The sequence below is a fragment of the Eleutherodactylus coqui genome, chromosome 1 (genome assembly GCF_035609145.1).
Source record: "Eleutherodactylus coqui strain aEleCoq1 chromosome 1, aEleCoq1.hap1, whole genome shotgun sequence".
In the NCBI taxonomy this organism is placed as follows: Eukaryota; Metazoa; Chordata; class Amphibia; order Anura; family Eleutherodactylidae; genus Eleutherodactylus; species Eleutherodactylus coqui.
In genome coordinates, this window is record NC_089837.1 from 183,449,287 (window position 1) to 183,475,889 (window position 26,603).

The window sequence follows — 26,603 nt, forward strand, 5'->3', positions numbered from 1 at the left end:
ATGGATCCCTATGGCAGCTGGAGGCAAGGTTTTAAATTGACAACAGCATTTTTCAGTGCTTTTTTTTTGCATACAGTGTGCTATATAGATGCTGGGCAAGCCCAGGATGCCCTACCAGTGTGGCGCACTGTGGCGATATCGGGCAATCCACTGCTTTGCTAGTAGGGGTTGTATTCCTGTATGACGTGTCACACTTATCTATGGCTGGCATCCTTGGTATCAGTTCATATGTGCAGACTATGTTATCTGCAGTCACCCCTCCCCCAATCTTGGGTTCAGTTGCTGCACATTAGTCTGCACTAAACATTTAGCTCCCTCATATTGCAATCTGTCTTTCTGAATGCCATTAGGGAATATAGTGATTGAGCCTGCTCTGAAGTATCAGGTGATGCATATTTGGCTTCTTTCTCATAGGAGAGCTGTCAAAAGTATACTACACTGCACTATATTGGTACTGCAGTGTATTATATTAGTGATAAAATAATTGCATCTGCAATTTCATAAAAAACGAACATCAAGTCGTTTGCATTTCAAAGTGCCCTCACACAATTATGGTCGACAGACAGATGAAGTTATGGCTGTCAAAAAATGCTGAAAGAAAATTATATTTTTTTTCAAAAATAATTTTTTTTTGTTTTTTAAAGTACTGCAGCAAAAAAAAAACCACACAAAACTATAAATTTGGTATCATTATAATCAAATTGACTCATAGAATAAAGTTATGTTGTTTTTGCTGCAGTATGGAAACCGTAGTAACAAAAAAAATAAATAAAAAATGGCGGAATTGCAATTTTATTCCCATTTCACTCCACTTCTCTAGTACATTATATGGTATATTAAATAGGGGCATTTAAAAATACAACTCGTCCTGCAAGCAATAAGCACTTGACATCTACGTTGATGGATAAATACTTTTTGAAAAAAATTACAACTCTTGTGAGGAGGAAAAATGGGAAATAAGGAAAAAAAAAAGGGAAGGCCATGTCCTTAAGGGGGTTAAAGCAGCCATGTGTAAAGCTAGGTAACACACTCTTAACTCTCCTCCTGTGCTATTTGAGACTTGTTAACGGTTTTGTGAAGTATCTGTAAGTAGGTGGAAAGCAGTTCACCTTCCCTAAAAGTGACAGCTGCTGCCATGTTGTGAGGAACCTCCGATCAGTACCTAGAGGACACGGGTTCTTCAGAACCACTGTTGGGAAAACACTGGGTTAGACATTAAAAACACAGGTTAAGCTCACAATTGGTACGCCACTGGGTTTGAACCAGGTTTCAGATTCTTCCTCCATCTCTCTCTTGAACGTTCAGTGATGAGTTGTTCACCAGGAACTTCTGAAATGCCTTGTGCCTTAGCAAACAGAGATGCGCCTTGACTGGTTAGAAGCAAGTGATTTGTCTAAGGACATAAAAAAGCTAAATAAATGAAGTGCTGGATATATACAGTATATAGCCCATATTACTTAATATTCTATACAAGAAGTGGGCAAGGAGCTTGTTATAAGCAGTTATAGTGTTAAAATATCTCTGCCCTGTATAGGATGTGCCTAGCTGGAGGAGGAGGAACGGATTACTATCCATTCTGTTAGATTCCAATATTGCTTTCTGTAAAGAATACAAAAGGGAATATGAAGCTACAGCATATGGGTATTGTTTTCATGGAAAACCCTTTTTATTGTACATGGGGAAGTTCAAGCTGTATTATGTTTTCAGCTTCTCCACGGTACACTGCTTCTTGTTTTTCAAGTTCTGCTTTCCGACATGCTTATGGAGATACAAGTTCAGAGCTCAGTGGCTGCTCAGTGAATGAAGCCTGTTCCATTTATCAATGCTCTAGTATTCGACCTGTTTAAATAAAACTGTAGGATTCTTTTTTTATTCAAGACTATTTGCAAAGATGCTTCAAGCGATTCTTGGGCCCAACTCGCATCAGACAACACTCTGGCATCCCGTCCATGTGCTGTCCGACATGTTGAAAGCTACACACTGACATGTGCTATTCTCATCTGAAAACAGGACACGAATAGGATATGCTACAAATTTTTTTTAAACAAATCAGAGTTAAAAAAGTCTGTATCCAAACACCTATTCAAATGAATGGGTCCTATTTCCAAACCAATTTTTTCGCCCACAAACAGGACAGAAAAACACCTGTGTGCAAATAAAAGTGCATATTGCCTTTAAGTTTTTACAATTTGCACTAGGATTCCTTTGCAGCACACAACTTCTCATGCATCCCTGCTAACTGGAATATGTATTCTAAAGAAATCATTTTACTGGAAACATGGAACACAAACATAACTGTTTGCGAACTACACAAAGACCTGTCCACAAGATATCCCTAAATTCACAGATAATGCCACGGTAGGGCCAATTTAGTAAATTCTAGATCTGAGGGATGTCGCACTACTTGTTCCTGCGTGTTATTACATGCTACTTTATGCAGCCTAGTACAGTGTTCTCAACTCCAGTCCTTAAGTCCACCCAACAGGTCATGATTTTAGGATATCCCATAGATAGCACCTGTTGCAATTTCTGAGACACTGACAAGAATATAATTTGTGTAATACTAAAGAAATCCTGGAATCTGCCTTGTTGGGGGTAATTGAGGACTGGAGTTCAGTAACACTGGCCTAGAATGTCTCAATGAGCTATGCCAAGAAAATTGCAGAGGGAGGGGTGCAAGTTCCATAGAACATATAAACAATTACAATATCCAGACAAAAGCATAATGATACTATAGGCTTTGGTTACATACACTTTTTAGAGTAGGCAAGAAAAAAAAGAAGCTTCCGAGTGAACACAGCGCAATCTCAATTTATTAATAAAACCAGCATGCAAACGTGTTTCAAGGTACATAGACCTCTTCCTCGGTACTTGCTGGGAACACACGATTTTATCAGTAGTAGCCACCCAGAGGACTACGGGAAAGTAGTCCTTGATATTCAAGTAGTCCTTGATTTCTCAGCCCACCTCAACCTTCAGCCATTGATTGCCATCTTAACTCTGTATGCAGTGTTGTAGTAGAGCCCCATTTACAAGCAAAGATGATCACTCTAAATACGTTCAAAAGATAGGGAGAATGACAGCTTGAGCGATCATTTTGCATAAACTACTAATGGTCACTAATGCCCATTAGTAGCTTATTAACTTCATTTGCATGTAAATGAGGCTCCCTTCCCTTTATGCAGATAACAGCAGGTGGTCTGTTATCCGCATACAGCCCTTTTGTTCTGCTGTGAGACGGTTGCTGAATACAGATTTGAATTACGGAATCCGCGATTGCTGTCCATGTGGACGATCCGCAGCATTCCGCATCCATTAACAAAAATAGAACATTCACATGTCCGCTCACACTAGCAGACAGTAACTGCACTGTCGCTCGCGAAAATTAAATCACAACACGTTCTATTTTTGTACGGACTCCGCACACACGGACGGATTCCACTGAAGTCAATGGAAGCGGTCAGACTCACAGCCTATCCGCCGTGTCAATTCCAGGAGAAGCCGTGATTTGGAAAAAAACAAAAAAACAACTGTACTGCTCATGTCGAACCGCAAGCTGCCGGGTCTATACGCAATACAAAATTGACAAGGCACGCGCGGGCACAGGTATGGATTCCGCTGCAGGCTCTGACCTGTTCGTGTGCCGCCGACCTTAGGGCTTATTCACACAGATGTATTGTCACTGTGTAATACGCACACAAATTTCCCTGTGTAAGCCGCGGTGGATGGAGGCAATGAAAGTCCATGGACTTTCATTCTTCCATTTACACCTGCATTGGAGGAGTGAGGGGACACTGCGTATAAAACACAGGAAAAATTAATCGCAGCATGCTCTATTTCCCTGCGTTTCATACAGAGCTCTTAAAAGGTTTATTGAAATGCTGTCCCTTCGCAATGCCTGTGAATATACAGCGTTTAATACAGAGTGGGGAGTTGGAAAAAAAATTTTTTTAAGTCCCACTGCGCCTGTCTGTCACGTCAGATACCTGGCACTGCACAGTGCCGATCACAGCCCGTACGTGATCCCTGCCGGCAAAGTGAATGGGCTGCAATGAGTGCAAAGCTGTGAGAGTCGCTGCCCTGTAACGCCCGTGGGAATAAGCCCTCATATAGGTAACCACAGGATTCCCTTTAATATCACATTTTGCTGTAGTCACCTGTTTTTTGTAATTTTAAGAAATATTTCCAAGCAATGCCCCCAAGCGGTTTATCCGGAATAGGTCAAAACGATAGGACTTGTAGAACTAGCATCCAACGTTTTCATATTAAACATTTTTCTTGTGATGTATTACTTAAAGGCAATGGGGAAAATGCACTGTTTTCTTTAGCATTTTGTGAAGGATATTTTCTTCAAATCCCATTCGTAACAATCTAACATTTGGGCAACGAGGGAAAAATCAGGAAAACCTGATGTGAGATGTGACCTTAAAGTGTCAGTTCACATCTGAACATCATGTTATGGTTTAAATATAGACGAAGTCCACATAAGAAGTTGGGTAACGCTGTAAATACGCTGCTGATCCTTCACTACTCGCAGATCTCCTATAGTGCAGGGAGACACATCTTTCTACATCTGACAACTGTACAGTTCCTGGAAAGGCTACACTTTCCAGAAATCAAACAAAAGTAGCCGGGAGACAAAAGCAAATAAGGCAAATCAGGCAACATGTCAGCACTAGAGATGAGCGAGTATACCCGCTAAGGCACATTACTCGAGCAAGTAGTGCCTTAGCCGAGTATCTCCCCGCTCGTCTCTAAAGATTCGGGGGTCGGCGCGGGTGACAGTTGAGTTGCGGCGGGGGGCGAGAGGGAGAGAGAGATCTCCCCTCCGTTCCTCCCCGCTCTCCCCCGCCGCTCCCCGCCCCCCGAATCTTTAGAGACGAGCGGGGAGATACTCGGCTAAGGCACTACTCGCTCGAGTAATGTGCCTTAGCGAGGATACTCGCTCATCTCTAGTCAGCACCAGTACAATACATGTAATGTAATATATCTCTTCCTTCTTATATAGATCACAACTGAATGTAAACCGTTAAAAAGTGGAAACAAATGTGCAATACTTGAAGAGAACAGTCTACTGCTGTGATCAGCGTTGTTAACTGCCCATAAATTCCTTGACAGCCCATAAAAAAGGCGACATTTTTGCACTGACTACAAAAATACTTGTGTGTTTTGATGCTGGAGGAACTTGTGCAGACTATAGTGACTGTAATCATTATTAGACGGGTCACAGTAAATGCTGCTAAAGTCTTCATATTAGTATCTCAGCTGCAGACAAATATTTAGAAGCTCTATAAATTGTTAGGATTTTCCAAGTGGTCAATAAATTTTTTTGGCTGCCTCTGATATTTGAATAAGCAGTCCAGAAAAGAAAAAAAAGGGAGGGAGGGGGAATGAGGCTGGCAACTCTGATGTGGGTAGCTAGCTATTGGGCTCTTTAGCCCACCTCATCAGAATCTTGGCATTCTCAGACTGGCAGTTTTAAAGACACACCGTTAACATGAAACAGCATGAAACTAATTACGGTGCTGTTCTGGAAGGGGATGGTGAGCCGGGGATGCATCTTTTAGGCCTCATTTCCACGGGCAAAAGAAGAATTAAAATCCGCAGCGGATTTTAACTCTTCTCCTGCACGCGGATCCGCATCCCATAGGGATGCATTGACCACCTGCGGGTAGATAAAATACCCGCGGATGGTCAATAAAAGTGATTTTAAAAAAAATGGAGCATGAAAAAATCTGGACCATGCTCCATTTTCGTGCGGGTCTCCCGCAGGCTTCTATTGAAGCCGTCCGGATCCGCGGGAGACAAAAATCGGAATTTACTCACCCGCTCCGGATCTTCCCTTCGCCGCGGCGTCATCTTCTCTCCATCGCGGCCAGATCTTTTTTCTTCGGGCCGGCGCATGCGCGGGGCACGCAACCGACGTGCCCTGCGCATCCGCCGGGCCGAAGAAAGAAGATCCAGCCGCAACGCAGAGAAGATGACGCCGCGGCGAAGGGAAGATCCGAAGCGTGCGAGAGGTGAGTTTATTCTTATTTTTATGCCTCATGTCCGCGGGGCAGGAGGGACCCGCTACGGATTCTACATGGAGAATCCGTAGCGGGCCTGATTTTCCCCGTGGGCATGAGGCCTTATACTCACTGGCTCCCCGATTTCCTGCGGGATCCTCCTGTGAAGTCCTCGCATGGTCGGAAAATTTGCCTCATATCAGACCGCTGTGCGCATGTCCTCCCGGGTAGTTCTGTGCGAGAGCGTGTGCATGGACAGCAGTCTGAAAAATGTCCCCCAGAACAGCACCATAACTTATCTTTACAGGGACACTAAGCAGCATTAAATGTCTTGAATAGAAAACAAAGCAGAAAAAGGGAAACATACAGCATCCATTTAAAACTGGCTTTTTGTAAGTATCATTAAAATCCCATCAGGAACAAGACAAAGAAAAAAACATGTTTTTTGATGCGTTTTGAGCTGTCTTTAGAATAGGTCATCAATACCTGATGCGCTAGGGTTTTGCCGCTCGGGATCCTGACCAATCAGCTGACAGCTGCGCAAATACACTAGGGTCGGAGCATTTACAGATTCTCAATAGGTCTATGTTCACATGGTATGAATTGCACTCAGCTGGATAAACCAGGCAAGGTGCAGAATGAATGACGAATTCCACCTCCACGCTCCAGAGAAGAAGCCAGACTCCATGTCAGATTCTCAGAGAGACAACATGTGCTTTTTCTTTTACTCACTAAATATTCAAATAATCAGAATACAGTTCAATATTGTCTAGATCACCAGAATGTGTAAAAACAAGTATTTTTATTCTACTCACAATGTTAGAGCAGATGGACCCCTGAACCTCAATTACATTTTATATGCAGTTTGATTTTATACACAAAGTCTGACTTCTTCTCTGGAGCGTGGAAATCACCATCCATTCTGCGCCTTGTCTAGTTTTGCTAGTTGAGCGCAATTCACACCATGTGATAAAGGTATGGGTTTGCCGAGGGTAGCGTGAACAACACAAAAGACTACATTTCCCATGATTCCCGTTTCCTTTCACAGATATTGCTTCGATTTATAGATGCCTGCATGCCTATCTATCACAAGGTGTAAGGTAGCGCTATACTCACTTATTGGTGCTTATTCACGAATACTCCTTCACACTGGCGATCGCGATGTTGCCATGAGAAAAATGCTGCAAAAATCGCATCTTTCTGCAATTTTTGAGTCAGCTGTGCTTTTTCTCGCAAAAACAATGGTGCTGCTTGGGGGGGGGGGGGGGGCCGGGGGGGGACACTCTGGGACACAGGAGACCCGCACCGCATCAGGATGGGTAAGAAAACTGTCCATGGCCACGGGCACAGGCAGATTCCACACTTAGGATCAGTGCGTACCGTGGAAATGAGGCCTTAGTGTCTAACCAGAATAATTCTAAAAGGAAGGGCAAGGGGACCAATAGAAAAGATGGCACACGCTCCTATATCAAAAAGGCTATTAAATATGAACAGAGCACAAAAACATGAAAAATGGGAATAAAAGCATTTAAAAAGAAAAAAAGAACTGGTCCACCTAAACTATAAAAATATGTAGGTTCAGTACAGCAGCAAAACTCCAAGCAACAGTCAAGTGTATAGAAATATCCGTGATTCAACTTACTATATATTCTCAAGTATAAGCCGACCCGAATAAAAGACGAGGCACCCAAGTTTACCACAAAAAACTGGGAAAACTTAGTGACTCAAGTATAAGCCTAGGGTGGGCTTATACAAGGGGACTCCCCGTGAGGAGTTAAGAATCCCCTGCCACAGCTGTGGCAGAGGATTGCAAAGCTCTCCTGTTGATTTCAATGAGGATGCCGCTGCCGTCCGACCCCATTGAAAGCACTAGGAATGTCAGCACCCCCCCGCAGTGATTTTTCAGGGAAGAGCTTTAAATATAAGCCCTTCCCTGAAAAATCATACCTAGTAGTTGTAAAAAATAAAATAAAATCTATACATACCTCTACACCGCTGGGCTCATGCACATCTAGCCCCTTGGCTCCCGTCACTTTCATGAAGTTCTTTCGGCAGTCGGGGATTTTAAATCCCCACCTGCTGAAAGGGCTGCATCTGATTGGTCACAGCCCTCAGCCAATCAGGCGCAGCCCTTTCAGCAGCCAGGGATTTAAAATCCCCGCCTGCTGAAAGAACTTTATTACAGTGATGGGACCCAAGTGGCTAGACGTGCCTGAGCCCGACAGCAGCGGAGAGGTAAGTATAGATTTTTTTTTCTTTATTACAACTAGGGATGATGTTCAGGGAAGGGCTTATATTTAAAGCCCTTCCCCAAAAAAATCACTGCAAGGGTTGCTGGCAAACCATTGCTTTCAATGGGTCTGCTTGCCCTTCCTTGTGGAGCTAGTTTACTATAAAAACTTTGCCAATTTTTGGGGCATGTTTAGGCCATGCCACTTTTTCTATGAAGGAATGCTACTTTGTCGGACATAGTGAAAAAGACTTGTCTGATAGTGTATAAAACACAAAGCAAATGTGGTGTAAAGTATGTTTGACAGTTTTGTGGCAAAATTTGCACCACAAATTGTCAAATTTTCAATAGTAAATAAGCCCCATTGTCTTCACAAACACATATATGGAACTGTGAAAGCTCTCTGCTGTCCTACTACTCACAGACACTGCAGGATCTGCTGCCCAGCATGTCACAAGATCCCTCCATAGACAGACAGGAAGAGAGGAGATAAGAAGTATGGGCTGTGTGACATGCTGTACTACAGGGAGAGGAAGAGGGGAGATAACTAGGTCCAGAGTACAAACATAAGCAACACTAGCTAAAGGTCCATTTATACGGCTAGATGATCGCTCAGAATTCGTCAAAAACGACAGTTCTGAGCAATCCTTTTTAATTAGCTAATAATGGGTTAATCAGCTCCTTAGTAGCCAACTAGCTTTATTAGCATGTAGTTAAACAACAGCAGGTGGTCTGTTCTTTAACTACATCGCTATTGTTCTCTATGGCAGGATAGCTGCTGAAAGAATACTATCAGTGCTGCCCGCGTAGAATCACAGCATGCGGTCCTTCTTATTGCACACTGTGATTTTTAGCAGAGCTGGAGTGACGGACGAAAAGTGCATGACGGGCATATATTCTCACAATATGATTATCGCTCAAAAGATGGCTTTTGAGCGAATTTCGAACTATAATTGTTGTGTGTAAAAGGGCCCTAATGCTCTGTTCACATTTTTCACCCCATGTCAGAGGATCTTCCAGTGTATATCTCTCATGTAAGGCCAAAGGCTTGCACAACAAAAGCAAATAATACTTCTATAGGCAGCATATGACCTGATCCCTCAATGGGCTAGTGCATCTTAAGATTGATTTCATAAGTATTTCAGAGTGAATGATCATTGTAGCAGGGAGAGGTGGAAGCTCATAAGTGGAGGAAAAAGACATTTCTATTTGATACATACATCAAAGTTTATTATATCCAGTTCTACTATTGAGTTAAGGCCCATTTACACGAGCAGTTAATCGCTCAAAGATCGCTCAAACGACAGTTTGAGTGACAGCTTTGAGCGATTATTTTGCATAACAAATAATTGGTATTTAAGTAGCTACTCAGCTACTTAAATACCAATTATGTATGCAAATGAAGCCTTCACTGAACACAGGCTAATAGCCCGAGGCTATTATATGCGCTCAGATCCTTTGTTCTCCACAATGCTATCAGCACTCCCCCGTGGAGAATGACTGATAAAAGTGAGTGATGATTTTTAGGTTAGCTTGATTTTAATGATCAGCTAAAAGTGCCCGAAAAGCGGGTGCCCCGTGCCTATTTACACGCACCGATTATCACTAAAACGATTTCCGATTAGCGAATTTTTAGTCTGTTTAGTATGACTGTTGACCTTAGTTTTATCCTGTATTAAAGGATGAATGACTGCTCCGAGTAACATAATTCTAGTTATTTGCACCAATGTTTATAATTTGAGTCACAATAGATGGATGAGGTTATATGCCAGTGAACAGTAATGATAAATGAGAGACTGGCAGATAAACTATACATTCCCCATAGAGCTCTTCAGTGAAATACCTTTTCCATTACAAGACGGGCCAGCTTTATTGGGTTAGCAATGCATTTGACTGCAGAAACAGCTCCTGAGGTTAAATCCTTGCCATCCATGATAATAGCATCCATCTCAACTTCTCCCTCTTCATTCAAAACAGACCCATGGCCTAAGGAAAGAAGCTGTAAGAGTAACACACAAAAGGCTAAATTCTGAGCTATGTTTAGTAAGGCAAAAAGACAAAGTCTACATCTTCAGTCATCCTAAAGAAAAAATTCTGGAGCAGACGATCAACATGAAACATTTTGTGTGCAACGTTATAGGTACAAAAGGTGAAAATAAAACTAAAAATGCTGAAAATTAATAGTGAATGTGTTATTTATAAGGTTTACTTCTATACCATTTAATAATCACATATTTTGGAAATTTTAGTGCATCCCATTTGTATTGTCCCAGAAACTCCCAATGAAGGAAGATAGGAAAACCTTAATTCATGAGATTCATCATGGGTTTTGGCAAAATTAGGAAAAAAATTGCATATTTTGCATATATATATTATATATATATAAACCACACACATTTTATTTATTTATATATATATATATACACACACACATACATATACACACACACATCTGCATATGAGTTTTCAACTCTCCTCCCTCTCCATTTTTTAGACTATAAACTGCAAGGATATGGTGATATGGTGTATAAAAAGCTGAAGAATTTCGGCAGCATTTACACTATAACCCATGTGGATGAAATTTAACAAATCCCATCCACATGGTGCAGAAAAAGTCTGCACAAAATCCACAGTTAAATTAACATGCAGTTGGGATTTCCCCTCTTCAAATAAGGGGTGAAATCTGCATAAAAATCCACACTGGATTTTTGCTGCAGACAATCTAGTACATGTGAATGCAGCCTAAGGCTGCCGACTACAAACCGCTGTAAATCAGGTCAGTCGTTGCTTGTAGGGGAAGGCAGCTGCAGTTCTTACAGTTCGTTTTCCTTCAATACATTTTTTATGGCATATCAACTGAAGACTGGGACCCTCATAAATTTTGAGAATGACATGCAGCTGCGCTCCGGTTATCTCAGACAATGACAAAAATGTAGAGGCATTACCTACTGTAGGAGAAGGGATAATGCCTAGACTTTCACTATTTGGAAATACTCTACAATATAACAATTTTATTTCTTTTTTTTGTACTGGGGAAGAGTTAAAGGGGTTGTCCACATTGTGTTCCAAAATGTAGCATATGTGGTTATATTAGAAATACGCTATACTCACCAGCTTGATGCCTCATCAGTCAAGCGCCACTGCTCCAGTTCTCTCCCACATCATCAGTTTTCATGACTGCAGCAGTGATGTGCCTGTATACACACATGACCGCTGCAGAAAGTCAATGGCTTTAGTGGTCTAGTGCCATACAAATGCTAAGGCTACTGTCGGCAGGACCGGAGCAGCAAGACACCAAAGCAGCGGGTAGAACATCTGTTATACTAGCACATTTGTAACTGTAAGATGATAAAATCTAAACGTTCAATTAGACAGCCTATTTAATAATGGCAGAAAATATACATACACACAGTATATTTAGGGCAGAAACTATATTTATCTTCTTCTAGACATTCTAGAGGTATATTCATCACTACCCTCTTGGATTATCCCCAGAGTAACCTGTGACATCATGGAGTGAATCATGTGACCTGCTGGAGTGCACAGTGCTCCTGCTCCTGCAATGATGAACAAAATCGAGCCCTAGCAGCCAGATCACACATCATGTAACCAGAAGTGGATGTAACCAAGTTAATGTGAATTATTTGCCCATTAATAGCAACAAGCTGATCATTATTTTAATTAAGCAAGTGACATTAATCTGCAGTGACCCAACAAATTACTTTCGCTTCTCCATGCTTCTATCAGCAGCTCCTGACTGGTACATCCGTACTGCACAACTATCTATACAGGGTACGTTGGATCAGAGCTATTGCACTCAGCACTGCCATTTGGATACTCTGCTTTTAACCCAACTTTTGGAAGCACAGCTAGCACACTCCGCGGAGTGTTGTCCACTAATGATGAACAGCCAAAGCAGGTTTTCTGCACTCTGACTATGCTCAAAGGGCAATGATGAATATTCCTATAGTGTACTCTGCTGTAGAAGCAATAGTTGGCTAGCAACCACTTAACTTCCTGAACAGCGACCACCATTTGAGTCAGAAGTAGTCAAAATAAGTTCCAGTTACTATAACATATTGCAGCTGTATGATGCATAATATTCAAATAGCAGAAGGCATCGAGGAAAAAAAAATTATAGAAATTGCACATAACTGCAGTTTTCATGCAATCTCTCTTTTCCGCTATGGTGTGGAGGACTGGACAGCCACAAGACGTGACCAATGACAAATTATGCAGAAAATGCAGAGATCGTTTTATTTTTTGTTTTGCAGTCACTTGAAGCAAAACTTCACCTGCATTGAAAAGTGGATCATCTTCAGGCACCACCACAGCTTCTTCTACAGCCGTAACAGCATCACCTCCCTCTCTTAGTATATTGTAACCTTGCAGAGCTGCCCTCTTTACTCCAGAACGATACCCTTCTTCATATTCCTTCACGATTGTTCCAGCCCCGCCATGGACAACAATAACCGGCTTCATATCTGCTAGAAGGCAAAAAGGATTCATTAAAGTATCACAGCACACTCCAGTCTTTGTTCTGTTAATGAGTCAGCCAGAGCTATAACTGCAATCATAATTTCCTCTCCTTTAGGCCTCCTTCACACGGGCAACAAAGTCACGCACTTTGGTAGCCTTGCTACAATGCTACAAATCTCATGCATGTGAAGCCCATGCTTTCCTATGGGTTCCTTCACACATGCGATGCTTTGTAGCATGCAACAACCCGACCCAAAAAGCTCGTCGGTCCGGCGATATGCACGCAACTCGTGAAGTTATGTAGCCCATGTTTCCCTATGGAGCCTTCCTCTCTGTTGCATCGCATGAAAACATGATTTTCGTGCAGTGCGATGCAACTTTGACAAATCTAAACCCTAGCTGCAGAACAAAAAAAAAACAAAACACAACATACATCCCCTTGGACGTGCTGTCAGCCCCGCCACAGCTTCTCCCTGGGTCCCGGCACTGATAATCATCTTCTCTTCTGGCCAGGGATTCAAAAATCCCCGCCTCCTGGAAGCGCTGGCTATGATTGGCTGACGCTCAGCCAATCACAGCCAGTGCTCAATGAATGACTGTGATTGAACCAATCACAGCCATTCATCGAGCACTGGCTGTGATTGGCTGAGCGTCATCCAATCACAGCCAGTGCTTCCAGGAGGCAGGGATTTTTCAATCTCCAGGCAGAAGATAAAGAGATAGAGTGCCGGCACCCAGGGAGAAGCTGTGGCAGCGCCCCAGACAGCGCAGAAGAGGTGATATATACACTTTTTTTTTTCCTTTCTCTAGCTACAGCTTATTTTCAGGGTAGGGCTTGTATTTCACGTCCGAAAATCCTCACATGTGATGCTACAAAGTCACGTGACTTTGTAGCGCTACAAAATCATGTATTACCGCGAGAGGATACAGCGATATCGCACGGATGAGCGATATCACTGCGATTTTCTCGCGGACATGCCGTGTCGCCCGTATGAAGGGGGCCTTACTCCCCTTCCATCGCTCCGGCGACATCCTCTTGTGCGGTCGTGGTGAGATGTTCCGAGAGCCTTCAGGACGGGATACTGCTCTCCAGGCTTGGCTAGTTTATACCACTTTGGAGACAAAGGGAGCCCCCTACCTCTAGGGCCAATCTCACACAGGCGTTAGTAAAGAGTTTAGCATGAGCGTTTGCCCGTCTTGTTACTGCGCTTTCAGCACAGCAACAACGCAGGCAGGGAAAGCCAATGACGTCAACACTTTCTCTTCCTCTCCCGGTAGCATAGAACGCAGCACTCTACCACGTTTTAGAAAGCTATGAAATGGATTTCAATGGGAGACACTTAAATACAGGAAATAGAACAGACGGACCTCGAGATGCACTGCATTCGAACGCTAGCCTGAGAAGTCCCACTGAAATCAATGAAGGCATTTTACAGCGTTTAGCATGAAATGCCACGGTAAACGTTGTAAAAAGCATTGTGAGAGAGTGGGCTAAGGGCCCTGGCAGGGCTTGATAGGCAACATTATATATAATCACAATTCTAAGGTATATAGTACAAGCGATGAAACAATCGCAAGTTGAAGTCCCCTGTAAGGACTAAAAAGCATAAAGAAAGAAAAATGAATAAAGTTTAACAGTAAAAAAAAGTTGGATTACACTTAGCAGTAATCGGTTTTTCGGGAAGTCTCTACAACAGCACCACCTGAGATAGCCTCCTCCTGATAGGACAGGAACACGCAGAGATTTACAGCTCCCCCACCTCTACCACCTTCTGCAATGGTTTATAACAGACAGAGAAAAGGGAGGAGCCTAACTGAAATAACTAGTACAGGTACTGTCATAGAGACTTCCCAAAGGAAAAAAATATATATTACCAGCAAGTCTAATTTAACTTTTCCCTAATGTCTCCACGACAGCACCACCTGAAACATACCAACTAAGTTCAATCAGAGCAGGTCTATGGCCAAGAGGACTTTACGCCCGAAGGCCACATCCTCATCCGTCCAAATATCTAATCTATAGTGTTTCATAAAGGTATGCAACATTTTCCAGACTGCTGCTTGCATGTACACACTATACAGCCTGTATTCTTTTTAAAAAAAACAAACCAAAAAGCTCCTCAGTTGGGCTACCTCTGACTGTTTAAATTTCACTGGGTGTCTGGTGGGAGTTTTAGTTCATCACTATTGCACTTAGGCCTGTTTGCGGCCTTCCTGACTATTTTTTTCTGCCTGGAGTTTGCCTTACTATACCGCTCACAGCGAGAAGGTGTACGCACATAATTCCAAGATTATTTACACCGGCCTGTGTCTGCAGTAATTTTGATGCTCAGAGTACGGCCAACACAGGTACTTATAGAGGGAAAGTGATATACACAGTATATAGCCTGTCTTCTTTTTCAAAAAATTTGAGTGTGGGCCGAAGCCAACATGTATTTTCTCTCACGTTACCTCAGCTATCCGGGGCACTGCAATGGGATTTCTTTATGTACCGTCTGTGGGTTCCTGGGAGCCACCCATGCTGACTAGGGCATGGAGTGTGGGCCAAAGCCAACATGTATTGCCCTGGTAGAATGGGCCTTAATATTTTCCAGGGTTGTTTTATCTATTGCTGCGTAGGCCTCTGCGATGGCTAGTCGGATCCATCTAGCTACAGAGCTTTTAGCTGCTCCCCCCCCCCCCCCCCCACACACCTTATTAGGACCGAAGAACTGAACAAACAGGTTATCTTCCTGCCTCCACTGACTTGTGGAGCTGATGAATTGTAGCACAGCTCTCCTGACGTCGAGGCAGTGAAAACTCTTCTCCTGGTCGTTTTTCGGGTTATAACAAAACGAGGAAATTATGTCCTAGGACGAAAGTAAGGGCAATGCTACCTTACGTATAAAGGATGGATCTAGTTTAAGGATAATCTCAGCAGCATGGATGGCGGATGCATAAGGCCTGGAGTTTGCTTATTCTTCTTGCCGAAGTGATGGCCACCAGGAAGATTGTTTTTATGGTCAGAATTCTGATAGGAATTGAATCTATAGGTTCAAATGGAGCTGAGGAAAGTACTCCTAGCACCCAATTCAGGTTCCATTCAGGGACTAGGTTGACAATTCTAGAAAATCCAACTTAATTTAGAAACCCTGGTATCATAGAAAGCACTAAGAGCCGCTACCTGGACTCTTAGCGTGATCGGAGAGAGGCCCATGTCTAGGCCGACCTGTAGAAATTCCAGGATTGCTGTTATGTCTGGGGGGGGGAAAATTGAGAATTTTTCTTCAGGCACCATGATGTGAATTTTTTCCAGATTTTATGGTATATACTGTTTTTTGTTATCTTGCTACTAGATAGGGGTGTCTGTGCTACTCTTTTGGAGAATCCTCTCCTAAACAGCATGGACTTCTCAGATTTTCTAGGTCAGAAAGGATAATGAGGGTGTATTCTTGCTGGCAGAATTTTTGGTGGACTCTTGGGATCAGAGGATAGGAGGGAACACGTAGACTAACACCAGCTCTGGGAAAGTGTGTCTCCTTGGTTGAGAGAGTAGAACCTTTCTACCTTGCATTTTTTTCTTGAGGCAAAAAAGGTCTATGTGTGGGATTCCCCAACTGTCTGTCAGGACTTTGAAGGCATCCTTGGAAAGAGACCATTCCCCTGAGTCTAGGCATTGTCAAGTGAGGCAAGTCCACCTTCTGATACAGAGCTCCCCTCAAGTGGGTTGCTAAGATTGACAGGGCATGATGTTCCACTCAGCGAAAGATCCTATGAGCTCTGCCATGTAGGGATGTAGGCCACCGTTGTGACGTTATCTGACAGGATCTTTAGGCGTTAGGTCTAAACAGTAAAATAACTGTTGAGCAATTACGTGGCATTATCCGTTTTCTCTTGAACCATCAAATTTCACTCCATGAGATACCCGCTATAGTTTTTTTTTTTTTTGTAAACTAAAGTGGTACCAAGTAATTTGTACTGGCTTGAAAAGCAGTGGCCAGTCCAGAAACCCCTGGTCCATCTGGTCAGCCTGCAGTCAGCTTACAGATATGCAGGGGTATGGTGTTTGAGTAGTTTTTGTATATTTTTTTCGCTTCAGATTCATAGTAACATAGTAGGTTAGGCTGAAAGACGACAATGTACATCAATCCAGTTCAGCCCATTTCCACTTCCCCCTGTTGATTCAGAGGAAGGCAAAGAAAAAAACCCCCAATGAGGCAGAAGCCAATTTAGCCTATGTGGGGGGAAAGAAATCCTTCCTGACTCCATAATGGCAGTCAGAAAAATCCTTGGATCGACGTTTAAAAGTTCCTACCTGACTCCAAGACCCGGATCAACAACTGCCTGGTTATTTAATGTCTATATCCTATAATATCATAGCATTCTAGAAAGACATCTAGTCCCCTCTTAAACGCCTCTATCAATTTTTCCATCACCACATTCTCAGGCAGAGAGTTCCACAGTCTCACTGCTCTTAAAGTAAAGACCCCCTTCTGTGTTGGTGATGAAACCTTCTTTCTTCTAGACGTAGTGGATGACCTCGTTACAGTTGCAGTCCTGTGTATAAACAGATAATGAGAGAAATCCATGTATTGGCCCCTAATGTATTTATACATAATTATTTGGTCGCCCCTTAACTATCTTTTTTCCAGGGTGAATAATTCCATTTTTTGACAGCCCCTCTGGGTATTCCAGTCCTCTCATTAGGTTTAATAATTTAGTTGCCCTTCTTTGAACCACCTCAAGCACTACAACATCTTTCCCGAGTACTGGTGTCCAGAACTGTACACAGTATTCCATGTAAGGTCTGACAAGTGCCTTATACAGTATAGTGGAAGTATAATGCTCTTGTCCCTCGCCCCTATACCTCTTTTAATGCACCCCAAGACTAATTGCTTTTACAGCAGCTCACTGGTATTGATTCCTTCAGTTAAAGGGGTTGTCCCGTGAAAGCAAGTGGGGTTATACACTTCTGTATGGCCATATTAATGCACTTTGTAATGTACATCGTGCATTAAATATTGGCCATACAGAAGTTATACACTTACCCCCTCCGGTGCTGGCGTCCTCATTTCCATGGCGCCGACTAAAGCTGCCTTCTCCTTCCATTAGACGCGCTTGCGCTGTGCGGTCTTCTGCTCTGTTGAATGGGGCTTCTCTGGCATGCTCGCGCCGGAGAGCTGGTCTGCGCATGCGCAGAAGACCTCGGCGGCGCGAGCACGCCAGAGAAGCCCCATTCAACAGAGCAGAAGACCGCACAGCGCAAGCGCGTCTAATGGAAGGAGAAGGCAGCTTTAGTCGGCGGCATGGAGATGAGGACGCCAGCACTGGAGGGGGTAAGTGTATAACTTCTGTATGGCTCATATTTAATGCACGATGTATATTACAAAGTGCATTAACCCCTTAGTGACAGAGCTTTTTTGCTTTTTTCCATTTTTGTTTTTTCCTACTCCCTTTTAAAAAATCGTAGCTCCTTAATTTATCCCTCGACGTCGCTGTATGTGGGCTTGTTTTTTGCGGGACGAGTTGTATTTTTCAATGGCACTACTTATTGTGCCATATAATTTACTGAAAAACTTTTTAAAAATTCTTAGCGGAGAGAAATGGAAAAAAAACAACATTCCACCATCTTTCGGTGCATCCTGTTTCTACAGCACACAAATTGCAACAAAAACGACCTGATATTTTTATTCTATGGGTCAGTACGATTGCTACGATACCAAACTTGTATAGTATTTTTTTTGCTTTAGTACTTTTATTTTTTTTTTTAAAGATATTTAATTTTTTTCAATTATTTTTTGCAGGATGTCCTGAAGTTTCCGATAGTATCAATTTGGAATACATACGACTTTTTGATCGCTTTTTATTGCATTTTTTCTGGGAGACAGGGTAACTAAAAAAATGTATTTCTGGCGTTCTTTATTTTTTTTTTTCAGACGACGTTCACCATGCGGGAAAAATAATGCACTACTTTGATAGATCGGACTTTTACGGACGCGGCGATATCAAATACATATTTTTATTTTATGATTTTGATTTTTTTAATAATGGATATGGCAAAAGGGGGGTGATTTAAACTTTTATAACTTTTTTTTTTTTTAACAATTAAAAAAACTATTGATTATTTTTTTTACATTACTTTGAAGTCCCCCTGGGGGACTTTAACATGCGATGCTTTGATCGCTCCTGCAGTATGATGTAATGCTATAGCATTACGTCATACTGCTTTTTTACAGGCAGTCTTTCAAGCCACCCTGTGTGGATGGCTTGATAGGCAGTCTGCTAAGGCAGCCCTGGGACCATTCATTAGGCCCCCGGCTGCCATGACACCTGCACGGCTCCCCCGATCTCCCCGCGGGGGGGCCGTGCGGGACCCCCGAACAGCGTTCGGGGGATTTAAATGCCGCTGTCAGAATTGACAGCGGCATTTAAAGGGTTAATAGCCGCGATCGGCCGAACGGCCGAGCACAGCTATTGCCCGCGGGTGTCAGCTGTAATAAACAGCTGATGCCCGCGCTGTATGGAGCGAGATAGCGCCGCTACCTCCCTCCATACACGTCCTGCAACAGCAGGACGTAGTTTTACGATAGGGCTGTCACTAAGGGGTTAATATGGCCATACAGAAGTGTATAACCCCACTTGCTTTCTTGGGACAACCCCTTTAAGTCTACAGTCAACTAGTACCCAAAGGTCTTTTTCCATATCACTTTTTCCTAGCTGTACCCCATTTAGTGTATATCGGTGACATCCGTTTCTCCTGCCCATGTGCATAACCTTACATTTATCAATATTAAACTTCATTTGCCATTTTTCTATCTAAGCCTCCAACTTATCCAGGTCCATTTGCAGCCGCACATTGTCCTTCTCTGTATTAATTATCTTGTATAATATCATGGGGAAATATTGATATTTTTCTGTGCAGCCCCTCTATCAGGTCATTGATAAATACATTGAACAGAATGGGCCTAATATAGATCCCTGTGGCACCCCACTAGCAACAGTGGCCCAATCAGAGTACGAACCATTTATTACCACCCTCTGTTTTCTCTCTGTTCCAATTCTTTACCCAGATACACACGTTTTCACCCAGACCGACCTGTCTCATTTTATATATCAACCTATTATGCTGCACAGTGTCAAATGCTTTCGAAAAATCCAGATATATGAGATCAATAGACTCTCCCAGGTCCAGCCTAGAACTTACTTCATTGTAGAAGCTGCTCAAGTTTGTCTGGCATGATCAACCCCTCGTGAACCCATGTTGATGAGGGGTTATATCGTTGTTTTCCTTGAGGTATTCTAGAATAGCATCTCTCAGCAACCCCTCAAATATTTTTCCAATTATTTAAGTGAGACTTACCGGCCTGTAGTTAACAGTCTCTCTTCTCGAGCCCTTTTGTATATTGGGACCACATTTGCAATACGCCAATCCAGTGGTACAACCCTGGTCTCAATAGAGTCCTAGAGTTAAGAAATAGCGGTCTATCACATCACTTCATTCCCTTAGAACCTTTTGGTGTATTACATCTTGGCCCGGTATTTTGTAATTTTTAATTCTATTTTAACCGTCTCTGTACTTCCCCCTGCGTTAGGCAGGTGATATTTAGCGGGGGGGGGGGGGGGGTTCACTTTATCCCCCTGCATCTCATGTGACATTTTTTCTTCGTAAAAACACTTGAGAAGAAACTAATAGATTCGCCTTCCCCCAATCATTTTCTATGGTTTCTCCTGCATTATTTGTTAAAAGGGCCAGTGCCTTCAGTGCAAATCCTTTTACTGTTTACATAACTGAAAAATACTTTAGGGTTATTTTTGCTCTCTGGCAATTTTGAACTTTTCCTTACATAATTTGTTTTTTTCCCCCTGTAACTTTTTAGCGCCTCTTCACTGCATTCTTGTTTTGATAATTTAAACGCTTTCTTTTTTCCGCTTGTTGCAACCCCCCCACCCCCCCCCCCTCCCACCACCACCAGTCTTGTCAAGCCACATTGGTTTCCTTCTACTTGTGGTTCTTTTCTTTTTAAAGGGAATGAACTGCTCACATGAGGTAATTTGGATGTTTTAAAACTTCTCCCATTTGTCGCCTATAATTATTTTTGAGAACGTTGTTCCAATTAATGTTACCAAGAGTAATTCTGAGCTGATCAAATTTTGCTTTACTAGAGTTTAGGTTTTTTTGTCGCTCCCTGATAAGGCCTCCTATTGCATGACAGCTGGAAATTGATTATATTGTGGTCATTAATTCCCAAGTGTCCCTCACCCTGCACCCCTGTGATTCTGTCCGGTTTGTTGGTTAATAATAAGTCCAGAATGGCTCTCCCTCTAGTTGGCTCATGCACAAGTTGGGATAGTTTGCAATCTTTAATCTTTCTCAAGAACTTATTGCCCCTTATGAGATTTACAGGTTTCACCTTCCCACATTATATCCGGATAATTAAAGTCTCCCATAATAAATTACTTCACAGCAGTTTGACACCTATTTTATTTGTCTTAATAATAAGTTTTCAGTGTCTTCTGTCATTTTTGGTGGCCTATAGAAAAGCCTATCAGGATTTTTTTCAAATTTTTTCTCACCCTGCATTTCTACCCACAGACATTCCATGCATTCATCTCCCAACACCTATATCTTCTCGTAGCCTCGGCATTAGGTAGGCTTTAACATATAGACATACCCCTCCCCCTTTTTGGTTCCCATGGTCTTTTCTAAAGAAAATGTAACCCTGTAAATGCACTACCCAATCACACTTATCATCAAGCCATGTTTCTGTTATTCCTACCATATCGTAATTTTCATCAGACATTCTCACTTCAAGTTCACCCACAGAACTGATCAGACTTCTTGCATTTATTGCCATACAATTTGTACGGTTGTTGTTATTTTTTATATTCATTATGCTACTTACGGTTCTATTAGCTGTTCTGTCAGTACTAACCCCACCCCCCATTCCCATTACTCAGTCCCAGGTCGCTGTCTACCCCCGCTTATCTTTTTGCCCTCCCCCCAGTCCCTAGTTTAAACACTCCTCCAACTTTCTAGCTATCTTCTCCCCCAGCACAACTGCACCCTCCCCATTGAGATGCAGCCCGTCTCTACGGTAGAGCCCGTAGCCGACAGCAAAGTCAGCTCGGTTCTCCAGGAACCCTAAACCCCTCCTTCCTACACCAACTCCAGAGCCACTTGTTCACCTCCTTAATCACCCGCTGAATTTCTGGTGTGGCTTGTGGTACAGGTAGTATATCCAAGAAAATTACCTTGGAGGTTCTCACCCTAAGCTTAGATCCTAGGTCCTTGAAATTGTTCTTGAGGGTCCTTCATTGACCTCTACTTTGTCATTAGTGATGTGTACCATGACCGCTGGATCTTCACCAGCCACTCACAGTAGACTGTCAACCTGATCCATGATGTGTCGAACTCAAGCACCAGGAAGACAACACACCCTTCGATTATCCGGGTCTTTATGGCAAATTGCCCTGTCTATCCCCCTTATAATTGAGTCCCCCACCATTAGGACCTGCATAGATTGCCCTGTGCTCCCCCTTCTTATGGGAGCAGTCATCTCCCTGGCAGTCAGAGGGCATGTCGTGCTGCAGTGGTGCTAATTCTGTAATGGCATGCCCCTCATTTGCCAACTTCGCAAACTTGTTGGGGTGTGCCAGTTCAGGACTTGCCTCACTGGTTCTCTTCCCTCAACCCCTTCTGTCACCCAGCTGGCTGCCTGCTTGTCCTGCTCTTCCAAACTACCCTCCACCCCACATCTACCCCAGGGAGTGCCTGACCAGTGAGCAGCAAACTCCATTCCATATTGTCAATGCATCTCAGTGTTGCCAGACATATACACTCAGCACAGAGCATTGATTTAATGTATTCTGCCCTCCTTAGTCAGTAAGTATATGGTCATTTTCTGTGATTGTTTTTATATTTCCCCTTCTGTGATGTATTTATATTTGTATAGGGACTCACTATAAGCAAGGAACCATGACGTGGTTAGTGAGCTGATGTATCTTGGCCAAAATCCAACTGATACTTTGCATTTATTAATCTATTATTCACATGCAGTGTGGCTTTAAAACGCCAGGGGGAGCCCAGGGTGGCAGTACCAATGCGGTTCACCTTTTGAGGTGCAGGGCAACCCGCCAAATTATTATGGCGTCATTAATAGGTTGCTGGTCTGCATGGTGGACTACATGTATCAGAAGGTCTGCCACTTTGTATCTACTCTGTGTGGGAGTATACACCAGCTACCCCTCTCTATATTAAGAGGCTGTGTGAGTGGCTGTTTCATCGGTGTCCCTCACAGGTGCAATTAGCTCCCTCATTTGGTAGTTTGCTACCTGCATGTTGAGAGGATGCAGCAATCTGCCCCCCTTAGTCAGCAAGTATATGGCCATTTTCTGTGATTGTTTTTATATTTCCCCTTCTGTGATGTATGTAATGTAAACAGGGTCTAAAGTTGTAAAGATAAGTTTAACACCTCAAGCATGCACTCCAGTTCTAGAACACTGCTGAGATTGTACTTTGTCAACCTCTGACCCCAGATAATAGATGTCATATAAGTCTTACTTAAAAAGCGTTAGCTACAAACTAAAATGCGATTTTTCTCAGCTTGAGAAACCAAGTAATCTTGTAGATATGTAAAGGGTAAAGTCCCCTGGTGCAAGCACCGAGTCATGACTGACTCCTCGGGTGAGGTCACATTGTGACGTTTTCTCGGCAGACTGTCTTCCCCAGTCATCTTTTACCCCCCAGCAAGCTGTGTACTTATTTTACCGACCTTGAGCCGGCTACCTGAACCATGTGGGGAACCTTCAGGTCGTGAGCGAGAGCTTAGGACTGCATTTCTGCTGCCTTAATACTCTGCACCACACAAGGCTCTTGTAGTTATGGAAGAATTGCTAACACAAATACATGATGTAACAGTGAGCTTTCAAACCTACTTAGGCCCCCTGCACACTGCAGAGACAGATCCCAGGCTCTGCCAGCAGCGGCGTCCACGTGCACCGGTTTAGTTTCTTTTTCTTCTGTACTGCGGATAGTCCGCACGGCGAGCTGATGGACATGTGCAGTACAATTTCTTTTTTTATTTTAAACAATCTGCTTTTGTGATTGCGAATGCGGAATGGCCGCGGCTCAGACAGCTTCCATTAACTTCAATGGAAGCTGTCCATGCGGAATCCGCAAAAAAAAAAAATGTAGCATGCTGCGATTTTTCCTCCACTTGCAGAAACCGCAATTGGTTTCCCCAAGTATGGAGGAAGAACTGATTTCCCAGAGCATGCTATGGGCGCTATTTGCTGCAGATCCCCGTCCGTCGGCAGGAGCCCTTAGGCTGCAGTCACCTGGGGTGTAAATCCCACGGAGATCTACAGAATGACCGCACGGAAATATAGCAAGATTTCCGCAGCAAAAATGCTGCTTTAAAACGCGCGCCAAACACTGAATTCCGTAGGCATGTAAGTTTCAACTGTCATTAGTAGCCGGCCTCCTGCTGCGACAGCAGGGGTGCATCAGAGATGCGTCCCCTGCTGTTAACCCCTTCCCTGCCGTGAGCTAAGTAGATAGGAGCAGGGAAAGGGTTCACAGAGGGAGTGCGCTCCCTCTGTGACTTCAGCTGGCTCTCGCGATGTTATCGCGAGAGCCCGGCTGGTTGCTATGGCAACAGGACGCCAGATACGTCCTGTATTGCCATTGCCTAAGATCGCTGTAATAAGCGATAAGGTATGGCAGGAGAGAAGTCCTGCCATGCCTTATCGTAGCGATCTTCAGTCCTGCAGTGTAAGTCCCCCAGAGGAACACAGATGGTGTAAAAAGAAGAGCAAAATAAAGTACAAAAAATAAAAATGAAAAAAAAAAACCTTTTCATGCTTTTTCTCATATTAGCATAGAAAAAATAAAAAATAAAAAAATCCCACATATTTGGTAACGACGCATACAATAAATTGAACACACTTTTTATTCTGCACGGCAAAAAGTGTTAAAAAAAATAAAAACGCTAAAAAACTGAGGCAAAATGCAAATTTTTAGCATTTTGCCTCCCAAAAAACCCAATAAAAGTAATTAAAAAAAACGTATGTACCCCAAAATGGTAACAATGAAAACTACAGCTCGTCTTGCAAAAAATAAGCTCTCATAGAGCTCCGTCCATTGAAAAATAAAAGTTATAGGACTTTGAATGCAGCGATTTAGAAAAAAAATAATTTCCAAAAAAAGGGGTTTTATTGTGGAAAAGTGGAAAAACCTAACAAATTAAGAATTTTGGTATCGTTGTAACCGTACCGACCCGCACAAAAAAAATGTAGCGTATCATTTATGCTGCATAATTAACGCTTAAAAAAAAACCTATCGCAAAATTGATGCGTTTTCTCTTTCTTCGATCATAAAAAAATAATAAAAGTTTTACAATATAGTCAATGTAGCCAAAAAATGATATCAATAAAAACTACAGTTCGCCGCGCAAAAAACAAGCCCTTATACGGCCGCGTCGATGGAAAAATAAAGTGTTATGACTTTTGAAAAATGGAGATGAAAATCCGCCAAAAATCGTTTGGTCCTCAACGCCAAAATAGGCCATGTCATTAAGGGGTTAAAATAGTATTAATGGAGATTGTGGAAAAAGGCGCGTTTCTCCGCAATCATCAGCAGGGACTTTTTATTTACCACCGTGGCATAAATCCACGGGCGTATCCCGCTCCATCCGTTGGCATGAGCTCTTATGGTTCTTCCTCAGGCATAAAGCTACAAATTAATCCCTGTCACCATAGGCTCCTCGGCCCACTCTTAAAAGTATCCCCACCACAATGTTTTCTTATCTCTAGAGAAATGAAAGGCGCAGAGAAAGAAAGCCTTGACCCTCAAGTTTAATCGCAAGTAGAGCAGACATCAGCTGCTGAGCGCAGCGCCAAACCCCCTTGTGGGAGGGGGTCTCATACAAGCAGATCTGAATTGCTGATTCCATGGTCGCCATCCGCATGGACGATATGCAGTAATACGCAGGCACGGAAATGCATGGACTTTCAAAGTTTTGCTCATACTTCCGGTTGGGAATGGGGGATTCCGCGAGCGGAAGAAGAAAAAAAAAATCACATCATGCTCTATTGTACGGCGGATTGTGCATGTATGAGCTCCAATGATCTCTGTGGATGCGTTCGATCCACAGTGTATGCGCAGATACAAACGGAATAAAGAGAGCAGGGATTTGTGGGCAGACAGTGCAGGATGGAGTCTGGGGGCCGACACACCATCCAGACTGTCTGCAACCTCCGCTTGTTGGGCTCTCTCTCCTCAAGAAGTGGTTTATACTACTTCCAATATGAGTAGTATAAACCAGCCGTGCCCAGAGAGCCATATCCGTCCTGAAGACGCTCAGAACATCTCACCAGGACAGCAGAAGGGGATGTTGCCTGGGCGATAGAAGGGGGTTACCAGGGGGTCGGGCAACTTTCTGATGTCATTCCCTGCTTGTGATCGTTCTTCCCCAGGGACGATACCCTTTCATATGCGCAGATCATTCACAGGTTTTACGCTGCAGATATCCTGTACGTAAGACGCAGGGAATAGAGTCAACGGACTTTCAATCTCTAATGCACACCGGTGTGTAGATACTATGTATCGATACACAGGAGAAATAACGCACAGCATGCTCTATTTCTCTGCATATCATACGCAGCAGCCCTTGTGTGGGTTGTGGCTGACACACATCCTATACACAAACCATTGCACCTGGGCCACGTTTCCCTACGCATCCCGCTCTGAGCAGAGGATAAAGTCGTAAGATAGCGACGAAACGCGTCACACTGGATTAAAGGAATTTATTTGTAACGAAGGTTATCCCCAAGTCTGTCCTTGTGAGCGCGGGGCGGTTTTTCTTTTTGGTACATTGCTTACATCGTGGCTCCCGCCTTACAGTTGG

At 43.1% G+C, this 26,603-nt stretch overlaps 1 protein-coding gene across 5 annotated transcripts in view; it reads right to left on the minus strand.

Moving 5' to 3' along the window:
• The window catches only part of ASRGL1 (asparaginase and isoaspartyl peptidase 1), a 43,050-nt gene that overhangs the window by 15,329 nt on the left and 1,118 nt on the right, over positions 1–26,603 (minus strand). Inside the window, exons 1-4 of one of the 5 annotated variants that reach the window (XM_066604455.1) lie at positions 15,169–15,362; positions 12,534–12,722; positions 10,082–10,224; positions 1,239–1,393 (exon numbers count right to left, since the gene is read on the minus strand). In XM_066604455.1, coding sequence (XP_066460552.1) covers positions 1,239–1,393; positions 10,082–10,224; positions 12,534–12,720 — 485 coding nt within the window. In that variant the 5' untranslated portion in view covers positions 12,721–12,722; positions 15,169–15,362. Of the gene's footprint in view, positions 1–1,238; positions 1,394–10,081; positions 10,238–12,533; positions 12,726–15,168; positions 15,363–26,603 lie in introns of those variants that run through there. The other 4 variants (XM_066604463.1, XM_066604437.1, XM_066604446.1 and 1 more) reach the window with 4 other exon arrangements.